Here is a 20,877-nt window from a genome sequence, read left to right as displayed (position 1 = left end):
TGTAGCTCCAATACAGGATTTGGAGTCAGGGACTCGGCAGAGCTGGGAGCAGAAATCCCAGAGTTACTATGGTCTTTAGGAAGACTCTTAACCTTTCCTGTGCTGTCTTTCTACAGCTGTAAAAATAACACCTGCCTTACGAGGGGACAGTGAGTTCTTTCATTCAGAAGGCGGTTGGAGAGCCTTGGGTGAATAACAGCATAGAAGGGCAAATTTCAGAGTAGCAGCCGTGTTAGTCTGTATTCGCAAAAAGAAAAGGAGGACTTGTGGCACCTTAGAGACTAACAAATTTATTTGAGCATAAGCTTTTGTGAGCTACAGCTCACTCCATCAGATGCATTTGGTGGAAAATACAGTGGGGAGATTTACTTGCGCGCGCGCGCGCGCGCGCGCGCACAGAGAGAGAGAGAGAGAGAGAACGAAAACAAACATGAAACAATGGGTTTTATCATACACACTGTAAGGAGAGTGATCACTTAAGATGAGCCATCACCAGCAGGAATGGGGGGGAAGGAGGAAAACCTTACATGGTGACAAGCAAGGTGGGCCATTTCCAGCAGTTAACAAGAATGCCTGAGGAACAGGTGGGGGTGGGATGGGGGGAGAAATAACATGGGGTAATGGTTTTATTTTGTGTAATGACTCATCCACTCCCAGTCTCCATTCAAGCCTAAGTTAATTGTATCCAGTTTGCAAATTTAATTCCAATTCAGCAGTCTCTCGCTAGAGTCTGTTTTTGAAGTTTTTTTTGTTGGATAGCCACTCTCAGGTCTGTAATTGAGTGACCGGAGAGATTGAAGTGTTCTCAGACTGGTATTTGAATGTTATAATTCTTGACGTCTGATTTTGTGTCCATTTATTCTTTTACGTAGAGACTTCCAGTTTGACCAATGTACATGGCAGAGGGGCATTGCTGGCACATGATGGCATATATCACATTGGTAGATGTGCAGGGGAACGAGCCTCTGATAGTGTGGCTGATGTGATTTGGCCCTACGATGTGTCCCCTGAATAGATATGTGGACACAGTTGGCAATGGGCTTTGTTGCAAGGAGGTTCCTGGGTTAGTGGTTCTGTTGTGTGGTGTGTGGTTGCTGGTGAGTATTTGCTTCAGGTTGGGGGGCTGTCTGTAAGCAAGGACTGGCCTGTCTCCCAAGATCCGAGAGAGTGATGTGTCATCCTTCAGGATAGGTTGTAGATCCTTGATGCGTTGGAGAGCTTTTAGTTGGGGGCTGAAGGTGATGGCTAGTGGCGTTCTGTTATTTTCTTTGTTGGGCCTGTCCTGTAGTAGGTGACTACTGGGTACTCTTCTGGCTCCGTCAATCTGTTTCTTCACTTCAGCAGGTGGGTATTGTAGTTGTAAGAATGCATGATAGAGATCTTGTAGGTGTTTGCCTCTGTCTGAGGGGTTGGAGCAAATGCGGTTATATCGTAGAGCTTGGCTGTAGACAATGGATCGTGTGGTGTGATCTGGATGAAAGCTAGAGACATGTAGGTAGGAATAGCGGTCAGTAGGTTTCCGATATAGGGTGGTGTTTGTGACCATCGCGTATTAGCACCGTAGTGTCCAGGAAGTGGATCTCTTGTGTGGACTGGTCCAGGTTGAGGTTGATGGTGGGATGAAAATTGTTGAAATCATGGTGGAATTCCTCAAGGGCTTCTTTTCCATGGGTCCAGATGATGAAGATGTCATCAATGTAGCGCAAGTAGAGTAGGGGCATTAGGGGACGAGCTGAGGAAGCGTTGTTCTAAGTCAGCCATAAAAATGTTAGCTTACTGTGGGGCCATGCGGGTACCCATCGCAGTGCTGCTGATTTGAAGGTATACGTTGTCCCCAAATGTGAAATAGTTATGGGTGAGGACAAAGTCACAAAGTTCAGCCACCAGGTTAGCCGTGACATTATCGGGGATACTGTTCCTGACGGCTTGTAGTCCATCTTTTTGTGGAATATTGGTGTAGAAGGCTTCTAAGGGCAAAGGAATAGATACTCAAGGGAGAAATGGCCGGATCCTGTTTAGGCAGGATTCATATAATTCTCTATGTACCCTTTACGGATGGGATGGGGTGTGAAGAGTGCTATGTTCCAGCATGCAGCTCTGAGACCTGGCTTTGTAAGGTTCACTGTAGAAAGTTTTGTAGGAGAAATGGCTTCAGGCCAATTGCTAAAAGGATTCCACTTAGATGAACATCTTCAGGGTGAGAGGTGTGGGGGAAGAGAGAGGCGAAGAGGTGAGGCTCTATTTTCAGAGGGCATCTATCCTGTGGTGACTTCTTACCTCGAGTTAATTTATAACTTCCTCCAGATCAATGGGGAACATGCCTGTAGTCTGGATGCTCTACAAGCCCCAGGCTTGGGGGAGCTCCCAAATGTTCATGCCCTGGAACAAACATTAGGGGAGTCTCCAGGCTGGTCTTTGCTATTTAACTCAAGGCCGTTAATGTGCTTGTAATCGTTAACTCCTGGGTGTAAAACTCAATGCTGCATAGACAAGTCCAGAGAGATTTTGGTCTGACTCCAGGATAGGTAGGGTTCTCTATGTATAGAAGTGCACACGGGTAGGGGTGATGTTGCTGGCATCCAGCTGCTACAGTAATGAGTGTGTTAGAAGTACAAGTAGTGTCTCCTGGGAAGGTTTGTGTAGTGTATGTCCTGCTGCAGGGCTGAGGAAAAGACTCCGCGTTGGGCTCAGGCTAGCATGAGAGCCAATATGCCATTTCGAAGGTGGTAGACCCATTTTAGAGCTGCGGGTCTAGAGCATGGCTCGGAGCGAGGGCTCCAAGACTCTGTCTGAACAGCTGGGGGGCCTCATCAGGAAGCAGCCAGGAGCATCATTGCTGCAGATAGGATTGTAGACTCTGAGGCTGCCCGGTCATTGCCCATGTGGGGACCTCTGCAGCTTTCCCATTCTGCACTGGGGTCTCGGGCACTCCCTCCTCCCCAGGAACCCAATGTAGTGTTTGCCAAAGGCCCTCCTCTTCATAAGGTACTACTCGGATGCATTAGCAGATCTTCATGGTACATGTGTGGCTCTCAACCCATCCTAGAACTACTCGGCTGCAGGTGGAGGTGCTTGTGGCCAAGAGCCCTGGGGGTGATGGCACTACCCGAGCCCCCAAGCACAAAAAAAACAACTGGTTCATGTAGGTGTGTCCCTGTGCTGGCACGGTGCCCTGTTGCTGAGTCTGTTGGGCCAGAGGCTGCTGGGCATGTCTGAGTTAGGCAGCTGTGTCTCTCTGGTTCCAACGACTCGTAGGCTCCCTTCCCCTGGATTTATCCAAGTTTATCCCTTTGCTTTTAGGGACAGCAGCGTGGCCAAAACTGAGGTTGGCTGCTATTCAAAACAGCCTCTCGGAAACAAGGGGGGTTGGTTGATTTCCTTTGAGATGCGAAGGGCAGGTACCTGGTGCATCTTGGGTGCCTCTGTCCTTAGTGCTAAGAGATAATAAAACCAGGTGCTTCCTGACTGGCGGTCGCTCTTTCTTTTGGTCGCTTGCATCATGCCGTTCCATAGCAGTGCAGCCTTTGACACTGCACAGTCCTCCCCTCTCAGCGCTGTGTGATCAGTTGGTGCCCTATGCTTGCCTGGCCAGCTGCCTTCCTGCTTCCTCTTTATGCTGCATTGTCACCTTGCTCAGAATCTGACCCTGCTGTTGTGAAATTCTCTCCAGCTCACTGCCTGGACTCTCACTGCCCTGGGCTTTGCTGCTTGCAGGCTGACTTTCCTCATGCAGCATGCTGAGCGCTGAGAAACCCAAACTGCTTTAACAATACCTAGCATGTCTAAAGTGCCTCTAATGTAGCGCTCTAAGCCCTTCCCAATTAAATGCCTCTTACTACCCCTCTGAGCTAGGGGAGACAGGTTACTTGGGTGGTGAAATGCAGCAGGTATTCGATAAGAGTGCTCTGCATGTTCCCCACTCCCTACATCAGTCATTCCCAGTGCACAGTTCCTGTGTGGCAGTTCAGGACAGGAAGTGAAGAATGCCATTAATGACGGAGAGTGCCGGAGGGTAGCGCGTTCTCTGGAATTTGGCCAGGGTACTGGGTTGCATCCCTGCGCTTGCAGGAAATGTTTTGGACTCTTCCATGACCTCAGTCGCTCATGACAGAGCGCGAAGTAGGGGCCCTAATGAGATCAATGTCTTAGTGTGTCAGGGCATCAGAGCAGCACTAACTCTGAATGCCAGCTGCTGGATTGCTAGCGAGTGGGTGCTGTCTGGGGGCTCCTGGCCTAGCCCTGCTTATACTGTGAGTGCAGAGCAGGGTCCTGCTGGAGCCTGTTGATGCCTTAAGCAATGTAGACATTTCTGCGGGTGCAGGAGGGGCTCCTCCCATTTCAGACTGAAAGGGTTGCCAATGAATAACAGAATAGACACCCCTGTTGGGGTCTGGGCACCAAGCAGCTACTCTGTTGTCTAGGAAGCAAACTGAGGTGCTTGTAGAGGGCAAGCTAGCAGAGAGGGCAGGGGTGGGGGTTAGAGAAATGTGGGTAGAGTAACATCCTAAGCAGGCTCAGCGGGGGAAGGTGGGCACGCAGGTGTTAAACCAGGAACAGAGTAATGCAGTCTAGAGCTGAGTAACTCTAGATCCATTGCATGTGCCCCAACAAGAACCAGGCTAGCCGTTGATTGGGCTGGTTCAAAGCAGATTCTGCAGCGTCCTCCCTGGGTTAGTCTCTCTAATCAGGAGTCAAAAATCCCATGCACGTCTATTTTCGTGATATGGACCAGTGCTGCTCTAGCACTACTGGGCATCTCCAGGCACCTTATAGGCACTAATAAATTCAGGAGCATCACAGCTCTATCAGGTGGATATTTATCCCTGTTTTACAATTGGGGAAACTGAGGCACAGTGACTTGCGAAAGGTCAGACCAGGCATCAGAGAACTGGTGTCACCTGATTCTCATTCTCATGCCCCAACCCATCAGCTCTTCTTCCACTGGAGTCCGTTCAGATGGCTCAATGACCTTCATTGTTCCAGTATAGGCTGTACTCGGGGGTGGAGGGAATTGTTTTGCGAAAGCCCTTATGGAGCTGGAAGGTGGCCTAGTTTGTAGTGGGTGTGTTCCGTTGTCTTACACAGGGTGGCAGCAGTGTCGGTAGCATGGTAGCAAACAGGACAACTCAGCATCTCTAAGAGCAGCACTGCCCAGGGCTCTTCCGTTCCTGGCTGGCTGTTTGGAGGATGGGGTGAGTTACTGAGTAGCTTTGTTAGTGGAAGCTACGCTAAATGGGCAGAGCATTACCTCCTCCTCTTCGAGTCCTGAGCTCAGGTGTGCACGTGGGACTCAAGCGTGTGCACGTGGGGCTCAGAGCGGTGGAGGTTTGCATCCCTTCCAGGTGCTGCATAATTTCCTAATAGGATCCATGCAATTACTTTTCTCTACTAAAACAGTGCTATTCTCTTCACCAGGCTCTTAGTTTTCTAAACGCAATAGAGATGTTTCAGCTTGTAAGATGTTAGCTTGAAGTATTAGTCCCCCCTGTTAAGCCTCTCTGCTCCCTGCATGAAATACCTGCAAAGCTTTTTGGTTTTGAGTGGCCTGATGCACGTGTTAGGGTGGCATGCTTGAAGCGCAGAGCTTCAGGGTTTCTCCTTCTCACGTGCTTCTGGTGTCCATCCTTGATGCTGTTGCTGAACAGTAAGCGATGGATGGAAATTTTGTTTTGCAAAATATTTCCCACTCTGATTAGAAGATCTAGCTTGGGACTGCATTTTATGTGAAATGAGGTGTCGGGCCCTGGTGCCTTTACCTCTCTTGGGGTAGGATTCTGCACTTCTCCCACTCTTACACTGGGCCTGGGGCTACAGTACCCAGCTGTGTATCAGCTGTTCTTAGCCAGCCGATCTGGCTGGGTTTAGCTCCTGCGGTTCTTCCCTTTGAGAGTCTGACCAACCCTGTACACAGTGATCAAAGAGCTCAAACAATTGCATTGTTTTAACAGTAGGAACAACGCATTTGTGGGGGGAGGGGGGTTAAAACAGTCTTATGTGCATGTCTCTCTGTCTTACCTAATACCCCAGCATCCTGCGATGGTGACCTGGGCAGGACTAGCATCTTTAGACACCTTCAGCATGTCCGTGTGCTGTCTGGTTCCCCTGGACAGTTGACCCTCCCCTCTCAAGAAGGTTCCTGTTCCTACCTGCCGGAGTCCTTTCTGCCGGAGTCCTACCTCCTTTGCTCTGGACCTCTCCCTGTCCTGGTTCAAACCAGGTTTGTAGGTTGGTTGGAGAAGAGGCAAAAATCTCCAAAGCTGGGAATCCTGGTGTTTTCCCTTAACAACACTCTCATGACTGCAGAGGGGTCATTTGTCTTAGACTCGTAGACTTCAAGGTCTGAAGGGACCATCATGATGATCTAGTCTGACCTCCAGCACATTGCAAGCCACAGAACCTCACCCACCCACCTTTGAGCCCTTCTTTCCCTTCCTGTTGTTCTCTCCCATCTCCAGTTGTTAGCCTGGTATAGTCGTACAGAAAACCTCTCAGTATCCCAGTGAAAATACAATATTCATGCATTATTATAGAATAGCTCCAAATCTGTCACTGCTATTCATAGCTCCAAACCTTCCTGGAAAACCACTGGTTTTAGCCCTTGTGGTTGTAGAGAAGCTTGAAAGCATGACCCCTAAAGGCTCAATATTCAGAATATTGACTAAAACATCTCACCGTTCTGAAGCCAATCATTTTGGGGCTGTTTATGGTGGTTTTTGGATGGGGGACGTGACTTGTTATGTTTGAACTCCTGGGGTTGTCTGGACTGCAATAGACTCCACCCCCCACTGTCATAACATTTGCACCCAACACGGCAGAGGATGGGGTGGGGGGGGGGAAGAAATTTGTGAAGATCCAGGGTTTCCAAAGCAAGCTTGACCTGTGTGGCTTGTGGCGTGGGAGAGAGCTAATGGGAGTTTGGGTTAGATTTGCATCCCTGGAGGTGAACGGCGTGCATTGCTAATTGACCTGATGTGCAAAAACTTCTACATTGTAACCTGCCAGTGGAAAGAATGTTAACAGCTGCCCTGCCCGGTGGAATATGCAAAACATGAAGCAAGTAACGCATCCGCCCCCATTGCAGGAAGGATGGAGGATGATGAGGTGTCAATAGCTGGGCTGAAGAAAGTGAGGTGCCCACGTTACTTGACACTGAGGGCTAGATCCTGCAAGGCGCCGAACATGCAGGCAAAGCAGTGAGTGTCCTTGGGGGTGAATGGAGCCAAAGGGCTCTTCAACATAGTATGGTCGAGCTGTGCTGCGAGTCGGCTTGCAGTGGATACTAGGAAGTGATGGTTCTCTCCCCCATGCCGAGGTCCAGTCGCTCTCCCCATCCCTGGTAAATCCACAACCACTCTTGTCTCTCCTGGGCTCGAACTCCCATCATGTCTGGTGTGGAGCGGGGATGGATCCTTGACCTCGGATTCCTTTTCCTGACAGACTCTGGTACCACACCAAGGAGCGGGAGGGTAAGTATCCCAGTATTTAGAAACCAGCCCACTGAGGGGGGGTTGGTTTTGCTTATGTGCCTTGTTGACAGCTTCAGGCAGGACAGCTTAAAAAGCCCAGCTCGTAAGCTTTGATATCTTTGTGCCTCTTTCCACTTTTATAAGAGATTGGTGGTGCTTGGATACAGGCACACAAAGCTGCTCTGATGCTCTCGTGTGCTAAAGTAAGCCGGGTGTGGGAAGTTCAGTGCCTCTTGCTCTACCTAGCTGCAGGGAGAGCTGTTTCCTCACAGCTCCCCCTCTTCCTCTGCTATTGTGCAGTTCTCCCCTCCGGTTTGTTTCCTTTAGCTGCTCGATGCCTGCTGCATTTGACACAACCTGCAGTTGTGTGTAGTCATCCCCTTAACTTCATGAGTTGTTCCTTTTGGAGCTGAAATGTGGGGGCGAGATCTTCGGTCTTGGTGGCTTTAGTCTGCATGTCATAGTGGTGCAAAGAAAGGCGTTGAGGTGGGAGGCAGGCTGTCTGAAGGGTAAGGTGTTTCACAGAAATGTGGGCCTGGAAGGGATCTCGAGAAATCATCAAGTCCAGCCCCCTGCGCTGAGGCAGGACTAAGTAAACCTAGAGCATCCCTGATGGGGTTTGTCCAACCTGTTCTTAAAAACCTCCAATGAGGGGGATTTCACAACCTCCATTGGAAGCCCATTTGAGAGCTTAACTTCCCTTAGAGCTAGGTTTAGAAAGTTTTTCCTAATATCCAAGTCTCCCTTGCTGCAGATTAAGCCCATTACTACTTATCCTACCTTCAATGGACATGGAGAACAATTTATCCCCATTCTCTTTATAACAGCCCTTAACCCATCTGAAAACATATCCTGTCCCCGCTCAGTCTTCTCAAAACTAAACCATGCCCAGTTCTGCTAAGGCCAGATCTACAGCTATATCCATATAACTGTCACCCCTGAGCAATGTAGTTCCACCGTTGACCTAACCCCCCATGTAGACAGCACTCTGAGAGAGCTTCTCCTGCCGACAGAGCTACCACCTCTGTGCCAGTGTATTGCGGCATGTGAAGACAAGCCCTAACTAGTGGAAGCCATTTCTAGTGGTCCTGTACTGGTTGGTTATTAGTCTTAAAACGCCTTCACAAAAGAGGGTAAAAATCATCCCTATTTCAGAGGGGGGGGGAAACAGAGGCACACTGGGGAAGTGACTTTCGCAAGGCCAGGTCCTTGGCAGAGATGGTAACAGAACGTTGCTATGATACCCCAGGCAGTGCCTTTTCCATTGGACCATGCTGACCATTCTCCTTCAAATCCTAATTTGTGCAAACCAATGTGCTGAAGACTTTGATCAGAGGGTCTTAATTTTTAAGACTCCTACAGTAACTAGGCTAATGTATTCAAAGGCACCCAACCAGCTGAGCGTCCCTGCATTTGTAGATCTGAGTGTGGGGTTTGCAAGAGGTCAGGATGGAGGTAACACACAGTGGATCTGTTGGCTTTTAATTTGGTCTTTTGTCCCACCTTCCAGCTTCAACACTATTTTCTCTTCATTTCTCGCCCCCCCCCCCCTCCAGCTCCCAAATCTCTCTGCTAGAACCTTGTTTTTAAACATACAAGCTAAACTCCACCCTGCTGACATGACCCATGATGCTGCCAGGCATGAACAGAGCAGCCTTAGAATCCCCCTATTCGCTATGTGGTTCCCACTAGCATCACTCTAGCTATAGAGAGAGAACAAGTGGATTTTAACCCTTGCCAGTCCCGCTTCAGATAGCGCTGGGCTTAGTCTGCCTGACCCAAATAGTTATGTAAGGAGACGAGGAGACCACTTAAAAGCTGTACTGCAAATCCAGCTGACCCACTGCCCACAGCTTTCACCACTAGTCCCTCCAGGGCACGTTTCCTTGCTTGGACTGAAGGGCTGAGGAAAGTCCCTTGTTTTGACAATTTACAGTCAGCCAGGCTGGGAGCTCTTTCATGAACTTGTGGCAGCGGGCTCACCCCAGCTCTCCCTGACCTGGCTGCTATCCTTAACTGTGATTGGGTAAGTCTGCACCAGGCTGGGATTATGAGTCTATTGTGTTTACATCAGGGGGCCTGGGGCTAAATGAGTGCTAGGGTAACCCTTACATCCATCACACTTGCACAGGTATCCCCATCAAGTGGCATTCCACCAGCACGAAGCAGTGGAGAATCAGTCCCATAGAGGAGAAGATTTTGCTCTAAAGCATAGAATCCAAATACAGAACTCAGTAGGGCCCAGCTGTTCTAGAGCTCCCTTGCTCACAGATTGGTGCAGCAGCTCAGACGGAGCTGGCACAATATCCTGGGGGGTATTTCACTGCCCTCGTAATCAGCTGGGACAGCGGGCTTCCATTTCTCCGGTCTCCAAAAAAGGGCTAACGGGGATGATGTCACTGCAGCCTGTTACTTTTCTGGCATGTTGTAGCAGGGTCAGAGAGGGGAGTTATGAAGCAGTGTCTGCTGGATGCTGAGTGTGCTCCCGGGCATCAAATTCAGAACCGCAGTGGGACCAGGCCAGAGCAGGGAAGGAGTGTTCTAGTGGGCCAGGCGTTATCTGCTCGTGAGAACAATGAGCCTGAACAATGAGTCAGCTGGCAATGCGGCAGCAGCAAACTGGCAAACACCTGGCTCATGCAGAAGGCAGAGCAAGGCCAACAGTGAATATAAAATGTCTGGTCTCTAATCTGCTTTCCAGGCTACTGAACAGAACTGGGATATTTGGGGAGGTGCGGGGGGGGCAGAGGAGAGAGAAATGAGGGGCTGGTAGCACTGACTCCAGTGTCGCTAATGCCATGTGTTCAAAAATGGTGAATCAGGCGCCCCCCCCCCCCAGCAAAATCATGAGATTTGGGGGGGGGAGGAATAAAATACAAACTTGAGTTTTCTCTAGTCTTTTGAATTTTTAGCCTTTGGGCTCATGCTTGAGTCACGTTTTCAAGTTTTTCTCTGAAACCAGCAGGGCTAGAAACTTCTTCTGAATGCAGAGCTTCACAGTAATCCTGTGACTCCAGGAGCTGGGGCTTTAATTAAATCTTCAAATGCCACGAGACTCCAACAGATGGTAACACTGTAATGCGTCTCTGCCAGTGCTCCTGAGTCCTACCCAGGGCATCCTCTGCTCACCTGGTCTCTGCCCAGAAGAAATTCAAATGAAGCAAAAGTGGGCCAGTCCCAAATGAAGGCTCTGTGTCTACTTGGTGCGTGGAGGAAACAGACTAGCTCATTTCAGTCATGTCAGGGTTTGTGTGAGGTTCCTGCAGTAACCACTCCTGCTCCTTGGCCCTTTCGCTTACATGGGTTTGATTTACAGTTCTGTAGTGTTGCTCAAAGTTCATTTTAATGCTAGAGATTTTGCTACCAAGCTTCTCACTCATTGCTCTTCCTGGTGCTGCTCTCTTCTTAAAGCTTCCCTTCTCCCCACCCCCTGCAGTGGGAGTGTTGGCTGGTTGGTGAGTGGCCTAAATGGCTGCATATGTGCTTGCTGCTCTAGGGCACAAAGAGGAGATGTGGGCCCCTGCCCCTAAGAAGCAGCTTCCAATCTAAATAGACACCCCCAGCACTGCACTAGATGGGGAAGGGGGCAGAGAAGTGCTATTCCGTGGGTGCATTAAGGTTTATAGATTACAGCCAGGGGGGACCATTGTGTCCTAGGACAGCCTGTGCTGGTTACTAGCTGCCCCAAAGTCTACCCCCATCCTGTGCTTCAAAAGCAAGGGATGCTGACTGCAGAACTGTAAGTTCCATCATGTTGCCTTCAGAGAATAGTCTTTGCAGAGGGAAATGCTCTCGTCTCCCAGACTAAACTTGAAGAGAGCAGGAGGGGACGTCACCAACCCCAGCAAAAGGGATGGCACAACTCCCCAGTGTTCATAGCGAATGTAAATGATCTGCTTGGTACGATGCTGTCTACTCGGCCACCACTCCAGTGTAGCACCCGCACTTGGGCTCTCTTCCTTGGGACTTCCTGAAGACGCCCTCCTGCTGTAGGGTTAGAGAGTCCCATTCCATGAGCGTCTACACACTTAGCAGCAGTATTAAATGCTAAATGGCAGTTGAAGTGATGGCTGGCTAAATCCTGTGGTGGTATAGAGCTTTCTCTCCTGCGCACCCTTCCTTCCTCTCTTCCTCCGCTCTTCTCTCCCCCCCCTGCCCCCACACGCACAGTTTGAGAAGGGCAGGTGAGTGACTGTGACCTTGACCAGCCAGTTTGCTGAGGCTTCTGTTGAGCTGGGAAGAACTTGTACTGTGCGACACACACACACACCGTGCACCTAGTGCTGGACTGGGTGATTTTCGTTAGACTGGTGCAGGAGAGACCATAATGCATCATGTTCTTTCACACTAGGTTGCTCCAGATAGGACGATGGTGTAACCACTCTCTCACTCCTATCCTGACTGACTAGTCCACAGGCCTTTAAATACCTTACAAACCAGAGACAGCCAAGACTTATGATTACCCACTCCCTTTCTCTACGTGTGCGCCGGCTTGTTCTCTACAGGACACTTTCTGGTGGGAATCTTGCTTTCAACGTCTGGAGAGTCCCACTGCTGCTGTGGGGAGACGATTCCAGAACGGAAATAGGTTTCATGGTCTGAAAATGTTTCTGCTATTGGTTTCATCATCTTCCACTGAGCTCGGCGCAACTGCCTAACGTGGGGGTCGTCGTTCTGGACCCACACCAGGTTAGTTCTTTGAAAACTGAAAGTCTGCTTTGAGTGGGTGTGACTTCTGATGGTTTACCTGCTGCTCTGGTCGAGCTGCATGTACTGTAAACTGGGCGTAGCCATCGGTTGAGATTGCCAGGCATGTCTCTAACTCCACAAGCACCTTGGGCTGGAGGCGAACCTCTTCAAAGCCTTTGTCTTTGCTATGTTAAGCTGCAACGTCCAACCCTCCTGGACAGCATCACCAGTCAAAGCGCTTGATAGGACTAGTGGTGGGAGATTTGCCGCATGGTTACGATGAAGAACTTAGAAGAACTGCTTAGAGCAGGAGAGGAGGTGGGAATCTTGGTTTTTTGTTCCTATCTCCGCCGCTGAATTGCTGCGCTGGGCAAGTCCACTTGCTTTTTCCCCGTCTGTTACGTGGTGGTGATGGTACACAAGTCAGACATGTTGTGATCTTTGGGTAGCACTTGAGGACCCTTGCATGGAAGTCCCCTGTAGAAGTGTGAAATGTTGATCTCTAGTAGCATATGGCTCAAGAGTGGGGGCTCCCACTGGCCCTCTAGGAAGTGCTTAAAGGAAAGGATTCTGCACGTCTCTCCTTGTGACAAGCACTTAAAGAACTGACATGCCTCCAGGGGGTCTCAGACCCATTAGCGGTTATCTGTGGTAAATCCATGAAATGGCCATTACCTCGCCTTCCCCCTAGAGAGGAGACTGATCAACCTCCTCCCCTGTGCAATCAGCCAGAGGGGCCAAGAAATCTAGGGTCTCACTTTTTTTTTCCCCTTCTCTTCCCCCTTTAGCCTGAGTAACTACTCCCGTTTGAGATGTCGTCCAGCGATAAGAATGGGGGCAGCCGGTCGAGCACCAGCAGCAGCCGCCTGCAGAGCAGGAAGCCTCCTGACCTCTCCATCACCATTCCACCAGTGGAGCTAGAGGAGGAAAGCAGCCAAAAGGTGGTAAGAGGGGGATCCCCGATGTCCCAATGCCTCTTAATTCCCAGGGACCCTGGAGGGTATGTTTGGGGGCGCAGGGGGTTTCTTTGCAACAGTGGTAAGGGACTAGGGAATGCTGCTTCTCTGGGAGCAGGATCGAGCCCCGTTCCCCAGCCCAGCACCCATCTCCTGTCCCATTCTGCTGATTGATTCTGCGGCGCTGAGCCCTGAATGCTGCCGTTTTCCAGGTTGCTGCCCAGCTGGCTGCTCAGGATGATGATGATCATTGACGGCCCATCTCCAGGGAGTTAGTTGTTCCCCCATTAGCTGCCCGTTATGAAATGGCTTTACCGAGCTCCCTCCCCACAGCATTGCTCTTCATCCCTTCAGCCAAGGGTTGGAAGCAGGAGCTGTCTACGGGGCCTGGGATGCACCAAAGGGTAGGCAGATGGGGTGCTGCGGGAGGGGGGGCTCAGTTTTTCAATTGGAATTCTTGAAGCTACTCCTTGCTTCCCCATGCTGGCAGTACATCTGAACGTGGGACCCCTCTGTCAAGCTCTTAATTTAATTTAAGGTCAAACACAGGGCGTGCCCTGCGAGAACCCAAACATATAGGTAGGAGGTTGAGCCCTGGTGAGAAGTATGTCTGTCAGTCTCTTGGCTGACTGGCTCTGTTCCCCACTACCTCCCTGAACAGTGGGTTGCAGGGGGATACCAGCTATGCACAGAAGTGTGTTCCCCTTCCCAGCTCTGCTCCTAACAGCTTGGCTCCCCTTCCAGCCTCTGAAAAACCCAGTGTATCAAAAGAGTGTGAGCCTACAGGAGCCCAGAAGGAAAAGGGATGAGAGCACGTTGGAGAGTCGTCCCGGCTTCCACAGACAGACCTCCCTATCCCAGAGCATCCGCAAGTAAGGAGCATGCGGCACTGGGTGTCACGGCACCACGTGTCGGACGCTGCAGCACCTGGCGCTAGGCTGTGGGGAGGGGAGTTGAACAGACTGGCTCCCTTCTTTTCTGGTCTCTGCCTTGGCTGCAGCAGACGTGTAGTGGGACCAGACATGGAGTTCGAAGCGGCATGTGTTAGAATCAGGAAGTTGAAATAAGTTCCTGTGTTGGGTTTTCATTTGTTTGTGTTTTGCCCAGCTGTCCGCTGTTCCAGGAACAATGCCAGTCTCCTCCCTTAGAATTCAAACTCACGCTTTTCACAGATCTGTGCTAAAAAGCAAGAGGACATTTCTCTGTAGTACTTACGTGGGGCTTTCACAGGCGCATTCACTTGTGCTTCTGTTTCAGCGCCAAGCTAACAAGCCTGTTTCCAGTGCAGTGCAGGTACCGGTGCTGTTACCAAGAGGTTTGAATTCCTGGCATCCCCTGCTACTGTAGACCTGGGCCCCTCCAGAGCCGAGGCTGACAACCAAGCTAGATTATGGCCCGCATCTGTGGGTGAAGTGGCTGGGGTCAAAGAACTCCTTTTCGCTTGTAGTCTGAATGCTTTGAACATCATGTTCACCTTGCATGTTCTTAGACGCTTAATGCCATGTCCATGCTGCCATCGGGTATTGCATTGCAGCGCAGGGAGGCACGTTGGTGCGAGCTGTCATCTAGCTAGCATGGCTAAAAGTAACTCTGAAGATGTGATGCTGCAGGCTTCAGCCAGGCTATAAAAGCACCCTGGACATACTTGCATTGCTAACCAAGTTCGCAAAAAGAAAAGGAGGACTTGTGGCACCTTAGAGACTAACAAATTTGAGCATAAGCTTTCGTGAGCTACAGCTCACTTCATCATCCGATGAAGTGAGCTGTAGCTCACGAAAGCTTATGCTCAAATTTGTTAGTCTCTAAGGTGCCACAAGTCCTCCTTTTCTTTTTGCGAATACAGACTAACACGGCTGCTACTCGGAAACCTAACCAAGTTCAGGGTCTGTACAGCTGCATCTTCACTGCTATTTTCAGGGTGCTAACACAATTAGAGCTGGCGTGGGTATGCCTGCCTGAGGCTACGTCTACACTACAAACCACAATCAACTCAAGTTGCAGTGGCAAACGGCTGCTGCAGTTCGTATGTTGCTGAGGCATGTTTGCGCCTGCACTGCATGTGCTCACCAGGATGTAAAGTGCGGTGCCAGCGTGCTGTGCACCATCGTCCAGCGCAATGCCTTTGGGGCACTGTCGCAATGTTTTATGGGATAGTAAGGATTCACCCAGAGATCTCTGGGAGCAAGGGGCCAAGTTCCCAGCACGCAACTCTTTGGGTCCCATAAGACCATCCGTTTCCCATCATTTTTGTGCCTTGGTTTAAAACAATCCCACAAATCCACTCCAAGCTTTTCAGGCTCTGGCAGAAGCCTGGAGCCCAGAGAGTTCTGCTTTGTTCTTGTGAACGTAGCAAATACGGGATGTACAACTCATCTGATTTTGCAGATCCTAGAGGAAATACCCCAACAACCAGGGACATGAGGCTATCTCGGAGGACAGTTGGCTGATGGACGTAGCGAGAAACAATTCGGGATTGCTTGCCGTGTTCACGAAATGAGCACTGAGGGTTGGGATCACATTATAATGCAGGTTTGGAATGACAAGTGGTGGCGGCGGAACCGTTGGATGTGACAGGTCACCACCTTGGATCCGTGTGCAGAGCACATCCCAGCTCCGGGACACCAGAATAAGAGCTGCATTGACAGTAAGGAGCCTCGGGCTTGGTTCTGATCCAAACACAACGCGTGGTTAATTTTTCCACCACACAGTGGAGACACAAGTAGCGATTGTACTCTGTAAGTTTGCAATGGAAAGCATTTTGGCATTGGGAAATTCACAGTGGCGACCACTCTCATGTAAGTGTATAGCTCCATGATTCATATCCTCTTACGCAGGACTGTGACTCTTGGCAATGTGCAGGAGCTGCTAGTGGATGGGATTTGCAGCAATGGGGTTCCTGAGCTGCAGTGAGGTGATGGACAGCACTAGTATCCCTATTTTGGCACTTGCTACAGTGTACATCAACAGAAAGGGCTACTTTTCCATGATGATGCAAGCGTTGGTCGATCACCAAGGATGCTTCACCAATATCCATGTAGGTTGGTCAGGGAAGGTGCATGATGCTCACCTCTTTAAGAACACAGGACTTTCCCAAAAGCTGCAGGCAGGGGCATTCTTTCCTAACTGGTGGATTACTGCTGGTGATGCTGACATGCCAGTGGTGATTCTGCAGGACACAGCCTATCCCTTTTGCTCCCATGACTCATGAAGCTGTACGCCAAGAGTTTGCTGTCTGAGAAGACCCATTATGTGCTGGTGCGTTTCCTGCTTCTTGGCCTGCTGGGACTCCCATGCCTTTTTCCTGTCCTCTCTATCTTTCTCCGTATCTTTGGTCACGTTGGCTCTCCAGCCCCCTTTGTTGATGGGTAGATGCAGCATTGGCTTGTAGGATCTCACAGAACATGTCCTCCCTGGTCCTTGTCTGTCTTCTGCTCCTCCGCAGGGCCAGGCATTCTGTGGGTGTGGATGGGTCATCCCTCAATGCCTCCAGTTCAGAATAGAACAATGTATCATTACATTTACAGTCTCAACAGAAAGAGAAGAATCAACATCAAACCTCCCTCGCCTTATTCCCATAAATCCTTTTAATGAGAAATGCCTGGTGATGGTTGTGCTATGGAGCACCTCAGCTCAGCACTGCCCTAGCCATGGTGAGTATGGCCTGCAGGGGCAAGGAGTTGGATTTTCTGTTTCATGAAGCGACAGAATTTCAGCCTCTATTCAGCATGGGTCTGAGTACAGCTCAAGGGCAGTAAATATTGGCACTGGCTTTCACAAGGTGTGCTGGTTTTTGTCTGATATTTCACTTGGAAGGGGCACAACAGACCAATGAGCCCAGCTGCTGTTGGCGTCTCGAAGCCGCCTGAGCCCATATACCTTTGGCCTGTCTCAATGGTGCTAGCTGAATTCCTCACAGACTGGCCTGGGAAAGTTAGGGAGAGGCTTGCCTCCATGACCATTTCATCGAGATCTCTCCAGAAGGTATGAGGGACGTCCCTCTGTACATAAACAAACTGCTCCTATCCTCCTGACTAACCCAGCGGCTGCCTGCTCTTCCCTGCTTGTTGTGCTGTTACCTCTTCTCATACAACGAAAAGTCAATAACTTGGGCGTGGGCCAGACACCAGCTTTAAATTTAAACATAGTAAGGAAAAATGTATGCGCACACTTCCCCAAGCTCCCTTCCCCTTCATACACAGGCTGATCTGCGCTCACATGGCGGGATTGGCTAGTCTCCAGCAGAGTATTCAAAGGATCCTGGCTAGCAGCATGGCTGGAGTCCCCTGCTGTGTCACCATGCCCACCCCACCCCCCTATCCATGACAGGGATCTCCATCCCTGGCTCCTCGGAGGCATTGGCAGTGGTCTGTGAGGTGCTGGTGTGATCTCTGGTGAGCAAGGCCTGCAATTTATTGTAAAAGTATCAGACCTCCGGCACAGCACCAGCTTGACTGTTGCCCTCCCTCGCTTTGTGGTATCCCTGACAAAGTTTCTTTGCTTTCACACGGTCCTGCTGCTGATCCCTGTCTGTGTCAGAACTCTTTGCCTGCATCCCCTGTGCAACCTGCTTGTAGATGTCCGCGTTTCTATGGCTGGTCCCTAGTTGTGTCTGCACAACCTCTTCTCCCCCCAGGCCTGGGAGATCCTGTCTACTCCAGGCACACTAGCTTGTCTACTGCCTCATGTGCGTGGAGTTGGAATGGTCGTCTGAACAGTGGCAGGCTGTGTGATGAAGTTGGATTTTCTGTAACATTTTTATGAATCCCTTTTGTGCCTCCCCCCCACTCTCCTGCTGGTAATGGCTCACCTTAAGTGATCACTCTTGTTAGTGTGTATGGTAACACCCATTGTTTCATGTTCTCACTGTATTTTCCACCAAATGCATCCAATGAAGTGAGCTGTAGCTCACGAAAGCTTATGCTCAAATAAATTTGTTAATCTCTAAGGTGCCACAAGTATTCCTTTTTCTTTTTGCGAATACAGACTAACACGGCTACTACTCTGAAACCTGTCATTATGCAAGGCACTGAATTTAGCCGTATGGAGTGGAAATCTATCAACTTCATGAAAAAACCTCATACAGATACAGACAGATATCTTCCTTCCCAAATGCAAACAGATGGACATTATACCAAAAGGACTGAAGGTAAAAAATCCATTACAATCTACATACCACACAGACTGTGCTGACAGCTTGTGCCACACACTCTCAAAGAAACTGCAGAACCACCTGATCAACATCCTCTACAGCAAACGGGGAAAGATTAAGAATGAGCTCTCAAACCTGGATACTCATATAAAAAAAACAACCTTCCACACACACACTTCCTCGTGGCTGGACGTTACAAAAACTAGACAAGCTATTTACAACACATGCTTTGCTTCTCTACAAAAGAAAAAGGACACTAAACTATCTAAACTACTACATGCCACAAGGGGCCACAACAGTGGTTCCCTTAACCCACCCAGCAATATTGTTAATCTATCCAGCTATACTCTTAGGACAGATTCTTCTGCTGGGCTATCTCGGGGCCTCTCCTTCTGCCCCTCCACCCCCACGAACATGATTCAGTTCTGTGGTGACCTGAATCCTATTTTCGACGTCTCCAACTCAAGGAATATTTCCAACACACCTCTGAACAACATACTAACCCACAGAGACTTTCGTACCAAGAGTACAAAAAGGAGGATTCTGGGTGTACTCCTCCTGAAGGTTGAAACGACAGACTGGACTTCTACACAGAGTGCTTCCGCCGACGTGCACGGGCTTAAATTGTGGAAAAGCAGCATCACTTGCCCCATAACCTCAGCCGTGTGGAACACAATACCATCCACAGCCTCAGAAACAACTCTGACATCATAATCAAAAAGGCTGACAAAGGAGGTGCTATCATCATGAATAGGTCGAAATATGAACAAGAGGCTGCTAGGCAGCTCTCCAACACCACTTTTGACAAGCCATTACCCTCTGATCCCACTTTTGGTAACACTCAAACTACAGCATTTGCTCAAGAAACTCTCTGAAAAAGCACAAGAACAAATCCGCACAGACGCATCCCTGGAACCCCGACCTGGGGTATTCTATCTGCTATCCAAGATCCATAAACCTGGAAATCCTGAATGCCCCATCATCTCAGGCGCTGGCACCCTGACAGCAGGACTGTCTGGTTTTGTAGAATCCCTCCTCAGGCCCTACGCTACCAGCACTCCCAGCTATCTTCGAGACACCATTGACTTCCTGAGGAAACTACAATCTATCGGTGAGCTTCCTAAAAATACCATCCTAGCCACTATGGATGTAGAAGCCCTCTGCACCAACACTCCACACAAAGATGGACTACAAGCCATCAGGAACAGTATCCCCGATAATGTCACGGCTAACCTGGTGGCTGAACTTTGACTTTATCCTCACCCATAACTATTTCACATTTGGGGACAATGTATACCTTCAAATCAGCAGCACTGCGATGGGTACCCGCATGGCCCCACAGTATGCCAACATTTTTATGGCTGACTTAGAACAACGCTTCCTCAGCTCTCATCCCCTAATGCTCCTACTCTACTTGCGCTACATTGATGACCTCTTCATCTGGACCCATGGAAAAAAATCCCTTGAATTCCACCATGATTTCAACAATTTCCATCCCACCATCAACCTCCGCCTGGAACAGTCCGCACAAGAGGTCCACTTCCTAGACACTATGGCGCTAATAAGCGATGGTCACATAAACACCACCCTATATCGGAAACCTACTGATCGCTATTCCTACCTACATGCCTCCAGCTTTCATCCAGATCACACCACACAATCCATTGTCTACAGCCAAGCTCTATGATACAACCACATTTGCTCCAATCCCTCAGACGGAGACAAACACCTACAAGATCTCTATCAAGCATTCTTACAACTACAGTACCCACCTGCTGAAGTGAAGAAACAGATTGACGGAGCCAGAAGAGTACCCAGAAGTCATCTACTAGAGGACAGGCCCAACAAAGAAAACAACAAATGCCACTAGCCATCACCTTCAGCCCCCAACGAAAACCTCTCCAGCGCATCAAGGATCTACAAGGATCTGAAAGACAGCCCATCGCTCTCTGATCTTGGGAGACAGGCCAGTCCTTGCTTACAGACAGCCCCCCAACCTGAAGCAAATACTCACCAGCAACCACACAACAGAACCACTAACCCAGGAACCTATCCTTGCAACAGAGCCCGTTGCCAACTGTGTCCACATATCTATTCAGGGGACACCATCGTAGGGCCTAATCACATCAGCCACGCTATCAGAGGCTCGTTCCCCTGCACATCTACCAATGTGATATATGCCATCATGTGCCAGCAATGCCCCTCTGCCATGTACATTGGTCAAACTGGACAGTCTCTATGTAAAAGAATAAATGGACACAAATCAGATGTCAAGAATTATAACATTGAAAAACCAGTCGGCGAACACTTCAATTTCTTTGTTCACTTGATTACAGACCTAAAAGTTGCAATTTTTCTACAAAAATACTTCAAAAATCGACTCCAACGAGAGACTGCTGAATTGGAATTAATTTGCAAACTGGATACAATTAACTTAGGCTTGAATAGAGACTGAGAGTGAATGGGTATTGCACAAAGTAAAACTATTTCCCCAAGTTTATTCCCCCCTCTCCCCCCACACTGTTCCTCAGACATTCTTGTCAACTGCTGAAAATGGCCCACCTTGATTATCACTACAAAAGGTTCTCTTCTCTCCCCCCCTCCCCCCGCTCTCCTG

General features: G+C 49.5%; 1 protein-coding gene across 8 annotated transcripts in view; it reads left to right on the top strand.

Annotated features, from left to right (window-relative positions):
• RHBDF2 (rhomboid 5 homolog 2) overlaps window positions 1-20,877 on the top strand; it is an 85,883-nt gene that overhangs the window by 44,796 nt on the left and 20,210 nt on the right. For 4 of the 8 annotated variants that reach the window (XM_038371550.2, XM_043496409.1, XM_038371549.2 and 1 more), the window contains exons 2-3: window positions 12,944-13,099; window positions 13,856-13,983. In XM_038371550.2, coding sequence (XP_038227478.1) covers window positions 12,968-13,099; window positions 13,856-13,983 — 260 coding nt within the window. In that variant the 5' untranslated portion in view covers window positions 12,944-12,967. Of the gene's footprint in view, window positions 1-11,817; window positions 12,156-12,943; window positions 13,100-13,855; window positions 13,984-20,877 lie in introns of all 8 variants that reach the window. The other 4 variants (XM_043496412.1, XM_043496410.1, XM_043496411.1 and 1 more) reach the window with 3 other exon arrangements.

Source organism: Dermochelys coriacea, chromosome 14 (genome assembly GCF_009764565.3).
Source record: "Dermochelys coriacea isolate rDerCor1 chromosome 14, rDerCor1.pri.v4, whole genome shotgun sequence".
In the NCBI taxonomy this organism is placed as follows: domain Eukaryota; kingdom Metazoa; phylum Chordata; order Testudines; family Dermochelyidae; genus Dermochelys; species Dermochelys coriacea.
This window is presented reverse-complemented; position numbering and strand designations above follow the sequence as displayed.